The sequence below is a fragment of the Nomascus leucogenys genome, chromosome 5, assembly GCF_006542625.1.
Source record: "Nomascus leucogenys isolate Asia chromosome 5, Asia_NLE_v1, whole genome shotgun sequence".
Lineage (NCBI taxonomy): Eukaryota > Metazoa > Chordata > Mammalia > Primates > Hylobatidae > Nomascus > Nomascus leucogenys.
In genome coordinates, this window is record NC_044385.1 from 139156788 (window position 1) to 139168920 (window position 12133).

The 12133-nt window shown below is 52.9% G+C and overlaps 1 protein-coding gene across 1 annotated transcript in view; it reads left to right on the forward strand.

The window, feature by feature from the left end:
- The first annotated feature begins 300 nt into the window (after positions 1-300).
- MCF2L (MCF.2 cell line derived transforming sequence like) overlaps positions 301-12133 on the forward strand; it is a 100675-nt gene continuing 88842 nt past the window's right edge. Inside the window, exon 1 of the mRNA XM_030812471.1 lies at positions 301-1417. Coding sequence (XP_030668331.1) covers positions 985-1417 — 433 coding nt within the window. The 5' untranslated portion in view covers positions 301-984. The remainder of the gene's footprint in view (positions 1418-12133) is intronic.

The window sequence follows — 12133 nt, forward strand, 5'->3', positions numbered from 1 at the left end:
TTGTTATGCCTTAGACTAGTGGAAAGGGCAGGGCCTGCATTTCAGGACCCTTCTGCCTGATGACAGGCTTTCCCTGAAGCTGGAGGGGCAGGGTTGGGGTGGGGGGGCGGTGGGGAATGGGGAGTGGTGAAGGTTCCCTGAACTGACAGGGAATGGGTTAGGAGCAGACCCATTTGAGGGCACTTTTTGCAGACCATGTGTAGACAGGAGGTAGCAATTGTGCAGCCGTAGGCACCCTGGGCAGCCCAGGGGACACCCTGGGCAGTCGGAGGCCTTTCCAGAGTTCTTTCACTGGGCTCCAAAGAGATTCTGTAGAACCAAGTGAAACTGCTGATACTCAATACGTTTCTCGTGTTAAACAAAAACAAAAACAAAGCAGCCATTTCTTACAGATTTACTCAATACTTTCTATCTGTGGTTATTATACCTCTTATTCTGTAATTAGTTTTTATTATGAATTATTTATTTCCAGATCTGTCTGGCCTGTGCAGACCTGTGGGCACTATAAGGGGGAGTACTGCATCACCTTTATCTTTTTATCCCTTTGGCCTTGCTCCGTGCCTGAAAGGTCACCACACTGGAACGTCCAGGTGCACATGTGCCACTGGACACCGGGATGTTGGGGGACACACATGTTGCCGGATGCTGGAAAGGTGCACGCATGCTCTGTTGGACGCTGGAATGCTGGTGCATGTGCACATGTTATTGGCATGAGCTGTAGTTCAAACCTCAGCCATTTGATGCTTGAATTCCCAAACCATTCATGGAAATGGATACTTCTTCCTGCTGGAATTCTCTCTCTCTCTCTCTCTCTCTCTTTTTTTAACTGATTGGGGAGTGAGGTGTTGGGGGTGGGTCTTGCTACATTGCCCAGGCTCAAACTTCTGGGCTCAAATGATCCTCCTGTCTCTGCCTCTGCTTCTGCCTCGGCCTCCGGAGTAGCTGGGACTACAGGCCTGAAATACTGTTTCTTTAAGGAAGTGCATGTTACCTATAATACCAAACCACAAAAGGATAGCCGCGGTTTTGGGCGAGGAGAGCTCAGAGAGTTTCTTGCACATGGCCCTGTGGTGGCGGCCATGGCCCTGCATAGACACGAGCTGGAATCTGCAGGTGGCAGCCAGGACGCTGCGTGTGTCGAGTGCACAGTGTGGCTTGGTGCCAACCATGGCGAGGGTGGAGAGCCCCGTGCCTGCAGCGCGCGCTTCCCTCACCGGGTCCTGCGTCCTTGGGCAGGCGATGCCCCTGCGGGGAGGGGCTGGTCCATCCCCGGCCAGCCACGGACCCACGCATGGACCCAGCGACCCACGGACCTGCTTACCTGGGCGCGGCGCGGGTGGCATGCGGCCACGCGGAGGGGGCGCGCTGGGCTGCTGCGGCCTCTGCAGCTTCTGCACCTGCCACGGTGCGGCCGGAGGTAAAGGGAGGCGGCGGCCAGGCGCGGCCCCGCGGAGGCAGCTGCACTCGCTCGGTCCACTCGCGGCTCCGCGGCTGCCCGCAAAGCAGGAGGGCGTGGAGACCCGGAACCAGGGGGAGGGGCGGGGGCACTTGTGCGGCACCCGCGGGGCTCCCTGGGGACCTCGGCGATGACACGAATTTCTAGGTGACCTCGGCGGTGACACTAATTTCTAGGTGACCTGTGTGATACACTCACAGGGCTCCCAGGTGACCGCGGCGGTGACCCGCGGGGCTCCCAGGTGACCGCGGTGGTGACACGCTGGGCTCCCAGGTGACCTCGTTGGTGAGCCCCGGGGCTCCCCGGTGACCGCGGCGGTGACCCGCGGGGCTCCCAGGTGACCGCGGTGGTGACACGCTGGGCTCCCAGGTGACCTCGTTGGTGAGCCCCGGGGCTCCCCGATGACCGCGGCGGTGACACGCGGGGCTCCCAGGTGACCTCGGCGGTGACCCGCGGGGCTCCCAGGCGACCTCGGCAGTGCACTCACAGGACTCCCAGGTGACCCGCGGTGGTGACACGCCGGGGCGGGCGCGCGCCGCTTCCGCTTCCGCCGAGCCGCCCCCCGCCCCCCGCGGCGCAGCGCGCGCCCCCCTCCCGGTGGCGCGGAACCAATCCCGGGCAGGGAGGCGGTGGCTCGAGGCTGAAAGCGCTGCCGTGGCCCCCTCCCCGCCTCCGCCGCGCCCCCTCCCCACTCGCACGGCCCCACCCGCAGGCGCCCCCCGTGCGGAGGAAGCGGATCTGCCAGGATCATTTTGGTTGTGTCGGAGGATGAGGTTTTGGCTGAGGACTGAAGAGATGGCCCTGGAAGAAATGGTGCAGAGATTAAATGCGGTTTCCAAGCACACGGGTAGGAGGAGCTGCTGGCCGTCAGTGATCTGTGCTTAAGCTTGACATCATGGGCTGAAATGTGGGGAAATGCGTCTGATTTTTGTAAGCCGCCCTCGTGTTCCTTTCTAGCCGTGGTAGCTGTGACATGGGGGGCACTGGTTGGTAGCTGGTGTGTTTTCAGAGGCTGTCGGCGATCGTATGCTGCCCGGGATAGTTAAAATGACTGCACGTTGGTGACACGGGCTCTCTCAGGGATGCTGGGTCTGCATGCGGAGCCATTTGTGCGTCTGAAATCTGCCCATCAACCTGCCTGTCCGCAGCCCTCGCAGTGGAGAATGCACAAGTGCTTGCGAATTGAGAATGATCTGAGCCAAGGGCTTCCAGAGCTTGGGGTTTCAGAGCCAGGGGTAGGGATGGTGAAGCTACCTGGAAGCTCATTTTGAGGAGGCAAAATCCTGGACTAATCAGGTGGTTCTTTTCTTCATTAAATGCAATTTAAACCTAAGACAAATGTTTGAGACGGTATGGCTAAAGAGTGGACTGGACGTTCATTTTCAGTATTAATCGAAATATTACTTCAAATCAGCTTTGAAGAGCAGTTCAGATCGATTCTTTTAGGTGTAAGCAGAGACTGGGCTGACAGCTTGCATCTGGCCGTGGCTTTCAGGTGGTCGCATCCGAGTTCTCAGGCTGTTATGCAGAAGGGAGAGGCATCCTTAACTAGTTTTCCTTGAAATGAAGAGGAAATAATGATATATCATTAAAAGTAAGTTGCCAAGTGTTTTGCCTGATGTTGCCATATGTTATGTAATATATGCCGTTACTAGTTGTCTAACTAGTATTTGCCTGGGAGATTAAAATGTCAGCTGCTTGGTTTGGGCGTGGTTCTCTTTCTCTACCCACCCTGATGGATTCTGAGAGTGAACCAGGGATTAAATCAGCATAAGCACCATCGTATGGGATGGTCTAATCAAGATGTTTTTAATGGGGGCTTTTATGATCAAAGCTGCTGGGTTTATTGTATATGGGTCGAAAGAAAACAAAACCATTTTCATGCCGTCTGCTCCCTGATTCTTGGAGAATCAGCTCTTTTACCGAAGCTTGAGTGGAGCTTTTCCGTGCAGGGTTTGCAGGGTTTGAGTATGGTGAAGGGCTGCGTGGATGCCAGGTTCGCAGGGAGGCTTCCGATCGGCTGCGGGGGTGGAGGAGAAAGCCCCCCCCTGCTCTGCGTGCCGCTCGGTGTCAGAGTCACAGAGTGGGAACTGCTCCAGAGGCTGATGTCATTCCCCAGGTTTTTAGGGATCGGGGTTTCTTCATGAGCTCCGAGAGACATGTGCGCATTTCTAATTGGAAAAAGGCTACCTCGGAAGAGCACCAGTGACACTGGCTGCTCCCTGAATGTCGTGCGAGCCGGGTGCTCGGTGTGGGGCATCATCTCATCTGGAACAGGCAGTGAGATGCGTGTCCTCCCACACATCTGCATTACCGATAATTGCATGCTTCACCAGGGCTTTCAGATCCAGCTTACCAGACACCCTCGGTTATGAGCACCCTGTAGTGTTTAGTTAGGGGAGGTGACCCTGCATCATACTCCACTTACCACCCATTAACACTGGCCTCTTCCTTCAGCACAAACCCATTTTCTGCTCACGCTGTGTGTGAGGTACCACTCAGTGGAGGCAAGTTATTAGGTTGAAGGCTATAAACCCATCATGAGGGGGGTTTATGGTGCAGTATTGACGTGATGCTACTACAGAGTGTAGGGGTGTGTGGTGCACATTCTCTGGTAGGGGTGAAGGTCAAGGTAAACCTGATCCCCACCTCGGGTTTAAATTCCAAGCACTTCCTCAGGAGAGTTCTCCACCTGCAGCCAAACACCCTTCAGCGGGAGGTCATGGAGCTGCTTCTCCTTCCGGGGTCATGCTAGGGTCCATGCCAGGTGAGAGCTGATGGCAACAGGACACTGATGTGGCAGCTGGCATAGGTCCTCAGGGCAGTGGCGGGGCTAGGTCACAGCTGAGGGATTGCGTACAGCGGCTGACCTTAGGGCAGCTGCCTCATTCAGCTGTGCAGAGCTTCACCCTCTGTAGATTCACCCCCAACCCACAAGCATTTTATCTTTGCTGCTGTCCAGGACATGCTGCTGTGTTTTAATTTCAGATTTATGCATTTCTTCTGTCTGAACCTAGAACCTTCATTATCTAGCTAATCTGCATGTAAAGGAGTATAATGTGTGCTGTCCATATGGTCTGTGAATCTGTAGCCTTTGACCTTGAAAACTGACATTTTATATACTCGTCTGAACCTGATCTTCAGTAACAAGGCCAGGGGCACTTTCCAGTGGCAACTTCCCCGTGGCCCCCCTTCTATGTGATAGGTCTCATTTTCGTCTGTTTTGGTTTTCTCTTTGGAATTTTAGTCATTGGCGAAAAGGTAGAAGACATTCAAGGGAGCAATGCTATGGATCTAGTTGATTTAAGCATTTGATGGAACAGAACAGTGGTCCTCCAACTAGAGCATGTATCTGCATCACCTGGGGGCTTGTTAAAGCACAGGCTGCTGGGCCCACCCTCAGAGTTTCTGATTCAGGAAGTCTGGGGTAGGGTCTGAGAACTGACATTTTTTAAGTTCTTGATGAAGTTCTTCAGGAATCAAACTTGGGGAACTACTGTAGTAGAAGAATCTTTAAATCTAGCCCCGCCTTTTCCATTAGTTGACCCAATACTAACTCTTGTCATAGATGATGATAGATGGATAATGCATGGATAAATGAGTGGATGGATGGATGAATGGGTAGATGGGTGGGTGGGTGGATAGATGGGTGGGTGAATGAATGTAGGGGTGGATGAATGGATGTGTGGGTGGTGGATGGATGGATGGATGATGATGGATGGATGGGTGTGTTAGTGGATGGATGGATGTGTGGGTGATGGATGGATAAATGGAGGATGGTGAATGGTAGATGGATGGATGAGTGGATGCTTGGATGGATGAGTAGATGGATGGATGGATAAATGAGTTAGTAGATAGTGGATGAGTGGGTGGATGGATGGGTGAGTGGATGAATGTAGGGGTGGATGAATGGATGTGTGGGTGGGTGGATGGATGGATGGATGATGATGGATGGATGGATGGATGTGTGAGTGGATGGATGGATGTGTGGGTGGATGGATGGATAAATAATGGAGGATGATGAATGGGTAGATGGATGGATGAGTGGATGCTTGGATGGATGAGTGGATGGATGGAGGGATGAATGAGTTGGTAGATGGATGAGTGGATGTATGTATGTAAGGTAGATAGAGGGGTAGTGGATGGGTGTATGGATGGATGGGTGACTGGATGACTGGATAAATGAATGGGTGGGTGGATGGATGGAGGGAGGGAGGGATGATGCGCAGATGAGTGGATGCATGGATGGATGACTGGGTGACTGGATGGATGGGTAGGTGGAGAATGGATAGATGCGTGGGTAGATGGGTGGGTAGATGCATCAATGAGCAGGTGGATGAGTGGATGGATGGATGCATAGATGAATGGATGGATGAATGGGTAGATGGGTAGCTGGATGGATGTGTGGGTGGATGAGTAGATGTGTGGGTGGGTGAGTGGATGGATGATGATGGATGGATAGATGGATGGGTGGGTGGATGGATGAATGAGTGGGTGGATGGATGGGTGAGTGAATGGATGGATGATGGATAGATAGAAGGTGGATGGATGAATGGGTAGATAGATGAGTGGATGGATGGATGGATGGATGGATGGATGAGTGGATGAATGGATGTAAGGTAGATGGATGGATGGGTGAGTGGGTGAATGGGTATGTGGACAGATGGATGACTAGACAAATGGGTGGGTGGGTGGATGGATGGATGAATGGGTGGGTGGTAGATGGGCGGGTGGGTGGATGGATGGATAAGTGGATGTATGGATGGATGGATGACTGGATGGATGGATGGATGGATGGATGATGATAGATGGGTGGGTGGGTGGATAAATGGATGCAAGGGTGGATGGATAGAATGACTGGATGGATGGGTGGGTGGATGCATAGATGAGTGGATGCATGGATGAGTGGATGGATGGATGGGTAAATGGATGGGTGGGTGGGTAGATAAATAAGTGGGTGGATGATGATGGATGGGTGGGTGAGTGGGTGGGTGGATGGATAGATGACTGGATGGATGGATGAATGATGATGGATGAATGGATGGGTAGGTGATGGATGGATGAATGGATGGATGGATGTGTAGGTGGATCAGTGAGTGGATGTATGGATGAATTGGTGGGTGGGTGGGTGGATGGATGGGTAGATGGATGGAGGAGTGGAGGAGTGGATGGATGGATGGAAGGTGGGTGGATGGATGAGTGGATGCATAGATGGATGAGCAAAAGCTGTGTGCCGCCTCCTCTCCTTAAGCTCTTCCTGGGAAGGGGCCTGTGGCCTGAGCAATGGGCTGAGGGACACAGCAGCATGGAGGGGCTTTGGGGGATGAGGGGGCTTCCCAGGACCACCACACAGGCACAGCTGTCCAGCACCCCCCAGTTGCAGGTCTCAGAGGAAAAGCTCTGGGGGGACACGCCCAGGAGGCAGGGGGCACGCGTTTCTGTGTGGAATTGAAGAGCTCTCAGTGGAGTAGGTGTGGCTCCCTGGCAAAATGCTGCCTGCTCATTAGCCAGCCCAGCGGTTTCTGACGGATGCCTTAGTGCTCCCCTGTCATGCCTCTGCCTTCGGCCTCAGTGATTGGCGTCTCCTCAAGGAGCCATGATTTCTTTGTCCATTTTTTAAATGTGTTGTGGCCCTTTAGGAGGAAAACCATGCAGCCAAATGAGGTGCATCTGTGTGGGTTGCTGACTATTTTGTAACATGAAATTTAGGTCTCTAATTAGATAGGTGTGACTATAAAGTACGGAAACATTTAAAAAAACAATTAGCTTTCATGGGATGTTGTGTTATGGATCTTGTTAGGGATTGAGGAGCGGGTTTTAGAGATTTGAGCGGAGACAGGCTTGTGAGGAAACAGTGAGTACTTTGAGCATCCTTGGTGTCCCGTGTTGCTGACCTTCTGTGATCTGACGCCACGGCTCAGTGTGTCCCGAGCGCTCCTGAGAATGCAGAATGCAGCGCTCAGGCCTCCCAGCTGGGTGAGTCCGACGCCCTCCATGCGAAGACTGCTTGAGCACGGCCTCACCTGTGGAACTGGGGGCAGACTTACGAGCTCCCGGGGATTTCAGTTCCAACCTGCTCTGAGGACACTGGGGGGCCGGCCCTGTGTTTGCTTGGAGTGCACTTCAGGGAGACCTGTGGCTCCAGGGGCTGGCACTGAGTGACCACAGGCCAGGTCTCAGGAGTGAGTGATGCCGGGCAGCACCTGAGAAGGGGACGCCTGCGAGGTGCGTTCCGAGTTTTGTGGGGACTTGTGTTGGCCACCGCCTCCTGAGTCACTGGCGCCTTTTCACGCTGCACCTGTGCCTTGGGATGGTGGCCGCCTTCCAGTATCTTCCCGATCTCCCTCTTCAAAGCCGCTCCTGACTCTTCCACTGCCCCCTCTGACCTCATCCCTCACTGTTTCATCAGCTCCCATCCTGGTGCTTCCTCACCTGGTGCCTCATTGCCTGGCACTTCCTTATCTGGCGTTTCATCACCTGCTGCTCCACATCACCTGCTGGCTGCCTCCTCCCTTAGTCTTATGTTTGAAGTTCCCTGCATTTGGCATTCCCTAAGGGTAAGACCACCTTCTATAGTGGTGCAAACTCCCCCTCAGAACTATGGGCACGAGATCCGCAAAGGCCCCTGGGCATGGCTAACCTCTGAGTCCACAAAGCCCCTCGCATGGCTGACTTCCAGGTCTGCAAGGACCCCCAGCGTGGCCAACCTCCGAGTCCGCAAAGCCCCTGGCATGGCCGACCTCATTGGACGAGTTTGGTTGGACTTTTGCGCCCCTGGCATGCTGCTGTCCTGCTGCTTTTTGTAAGCCTGGCCCCTTGGTGTGGAAGGCGTATGGATTTTAGGGGTTCCACTCATTTTGCAGATGTTCTGGGGAAAAGCACACTTGTTGATCATGGATACCAGCTGAATACCAGAGGGTGCACTCCAGAATTAGACCTTCCGGGACTAGTAAATATGAGAGATACTGGAGGGTGAACTCCAGAATTAGAACTTTGGGGACTAGTAAATATGAGAGAAGCTGGCTCAGGAGACCTGCTTTCGCTGTAATAAAGAACAAGGCATAAGCTTCACAATCAGAAGTTCCCCAAGCTTCAGCTGCTCATGAAAGGCATGCTATGTCTGATAAACACATTTTCATGAGTAGAGAATAATTTTAACGGACCCTAGGGTCTACTGATTCATAATTTAACCAAATACAGTTTCTGGAGCCAAGTTAGTTCTGCAGCCTAATTATGGAAAGCTCGGTTGCCTTTTCTGTGTGTTTCGTTTCCTCCGCCACCCACGACGTGCAGGCAGCACTCTCAACGTAGCCCCTTCTTTCACCAGAACTATCGTCTCCACGTCAGCTCACATCACCGTCCATAGAGTTGGAAGGATACCACTGTAAGTAGTATTTTCACACTTCTACCTTTCGGATTAACTCAATGTATCTGGTCACTTTCATTTTATAACTCTAGGTGTGGAGAAAGAAGCATCTGTTACGCCTTTCAGAATATTTACAAGCTAACTGCCCTTGTCTGATACACACACAAAAATGGAGCTGCCTACATTGGAATTCTAGCGAAGTACTGAAGTTAGAACGTCTAATGTCCTGTGGTCATATGTGGATAAGATGTGGGATGAGGCTTTGCACCTTGTGAGGTTAGCGGGGCCCCTGTGAAGGGTTGCATTGACTATTAGGTTAAAATCGCTGGTGCTGGACCCGTGACCTGTGAGGTCAAACCCCAGCTCTGCCGTCTGTGGCCGTGTGGTGCCTTTGTTTCCTCATCTGCAAAATGGACTCAGGAGAGCACCTACCTGCTAGGATTGATGTGACGATCAAATGAGTTAAATCTGCATGAAAAGCACTGAGAAGCACCCAGCAGGCAGGAAGCTGTGGGGAACCGTTTGCTGTTAGGGTCACTTGCGCACATGGTTAGTGCCGGCGGGTGCCTGCCATGAGCTCCTGTGCACAGCTGGGAGCCGCTGCTGTGGTCATCCTCACATACAGTTAGGTGTGTGACCACACTGACGATCCCGGTAATGAAGTATGTGGGGATTTTCCAGGTAAATGAGAAGGAAAAGGAAGGTTCTGAGAGGAAGGGCCTGTGGTTGACCTCGTTACGGTCGCATGGTGATGGAGGTGACATCCGTGGTCACTGTTCTCCCAGACGCCCATGGTCGCAGACAGCATGAGCCCAGGCTTCAGCGCGCAGCACCTCACAGGCCCCTCTGCCTGGTGAGCTCCTGCCCTCCCTCCCTCCTTCCACCCCAGGAGCCTTTGTCCAGCGTAAATCCCAGGAGACGCACAGTGCTGAGAAGAAACTGAACCTTTGGGAACAGACACTCAAGAAAACTTAGAGCTGTGAGTTTGAAAATACAGAAGATCCGATTGTTCCTTCTAAATTATGGGATTGCCTGGCATTTGCATCTAAATTGGGCTCTCGGCGAATGTTCCGGTTTTTTTGTTTGTTTGCTTGTTTTTTGTTGTTGTTTTTTGTTTTTTTTTTTTTTGCTTTACTCCTTTATTAATAATGTTAAAGAATCAAGACAAATCCCCAAAGCATGAAAACCAATTTCTCAGCATTAGTCATATCACATAATTGTGCTACTTAATTCACTAAAGGAAAGAACTAGTATTAAGTTTCATTAATGACATTTTTGGCAATATATTAGGGATGGTGAGCTAATGCCCCAAACAAGACTTCGTTTTTGTAAGAATGCTTTATCTTTTAAAACGAAACTTGTCATGGACAATGAAGAGAAGCATTCCAGCTGGAGCACCTGTTAAACGCTGCACAGGGGACCACACGCGGCTCTGGGCTCGGCCTTCAGGTCGCTCATGGGGCGGCAAGGCCGGGGCGGAGGGTGGCACTCACGTGGGGAGCAGCACTGGGTCACCTGCACCTCTGAGGCCGAGCTGTGTGGCCTTCCCAGCCATTCACCAAAGGTGCCTCCGCCAGACCAGAGCCACGACCTTCCCTGGCGGGTCCCGGGCTGGGACTGAAGGAGAGGAGGGGCTGCTTGGCGAGTGGCCTCTCAGACACCATGGTGTGAAGGCGACAGGGCCATGAGGAGTCACACACCAAACCAGACACACAGGCCTCCTGGGCAGCGGGAAACCCGGAGACAAGGACCTGGTCCGGCAGGGCTGGCGCAGAGGGGTTGGGGTCGCCCGGTCGGACAGTGTGGGGCTTCCCAGCGCTGCTGTCACTACCCTGTGGGGGCTGCGTGGGGAAGTCATCGTTCTCCACAAGCACGCTCTGTCCTTCCCTGCACCCCACGCCTTACGGAGAGAGGAAACGAGACACCTTCGTCTGTGCCGCACCCCAGGTGTGCGCGGCGGCTCCCACCCGCATCAGCCCAGGAGCGTTGAATTTTAAATCACCCAACAGCTCATTTAAGACCTGCCCTAAACAACTCTCTACTCCACGACTAATGGAGTGGTTAATGTAAGGCTCTTTTACTGCCAAAAATGATACCACTTACTGGATTTCTTAACAGTAGCTTGGGGCCACATTGTATAAAATAGACTCCTGGGGTTCACAAAAGTCAACCCGCTTCCCAGGGGCCCAACCATTCTCGAGCCTCCCTGAGGCCAACCAGCGGGGTGACAGGAAGAACTTGGATCTCACGTGGGTTTTTTGTGTTTTCTCATGGAGGGGCTACCAAGGAGCTTAGGGAGGAAGTGGCCCCCGCCAGCCAGGAGAGGACGGCCGGGTTTTCATGATGGTCGCTGAACCCAAAGCTTCTATGCGCTACATATGAGAAGAAATTAGCAGATCGTGAGTGAGGTTCATATCTCAGGATTGATTTTTGAAAAACGGTTTTAATTAGTAACATCTTTAAAACATATTTAGATGTTTAGGAATTGAATGATGAATGTGTGTGCACATCCAGCCTGCTCAGCTGAAAGTGGCCCTGCCATTCCCATTCCGTGACTGTCCTCAGCACCTTACCATGCACAAAGGAAGGAAAGGCAGAGAGAGAGGTTTGGTGCAGACCCCAGAGGCGACCCTGATGGCTCCTGTGCTCACCGCTCACTGCTTCCGTGAATACAAAGCCTGTCTGCGTCTGTCCCTGTGGATGAAACCCGCATTTAGGGCTTGATTTCCTGGTTATTCAAAGAGGCCCTTGGAGGATCACCTTAGGTCAGGAGTTGGAGACCAGCCTGGCCAACATGGTGAAACCTGGTCTCTACTAAAAATACAAAAATTAGCCAGGTGTGGTGGCAGGCGTCTGTAATCCCAGCTACTTGGGAGGCTGAGGCAGGAGAATTGCTTGAACCCAGGAGGCGGAGGTTGCAGTGAGCTGGGATCATGCCACTGCACTCTAACCTGGGGGATAGAGCAAGACTCTGTCTCCAAACAAACAAACAAACAAAACCAAAGAGGCCTGAGCTCTGGAAACACCACGCGAAATGTGCCATCTGTTTCCCCATTTTCATGTGAGTCAGGTTAGGGCTGACCTGTCCTGGGCTCGCACACAAGCTCCCAACAAACCGGGGTTCGTGGTCTCTGCTCCTGGGTGGCTGAGACATCGAGCCCCTCACCCTGGTTTCCTTTGCAGCTGTTTTGGGGGATGCAGCACAGAGAGCAAGCTTCCGGCTGCTTCAGGGGGCGGCGGCCTTGGGACCACCTTGTTGTGTCTGGCAGGTGGGTGTGGAAGGCAGAGGGGGATGGTATGTGGAGTTCTGT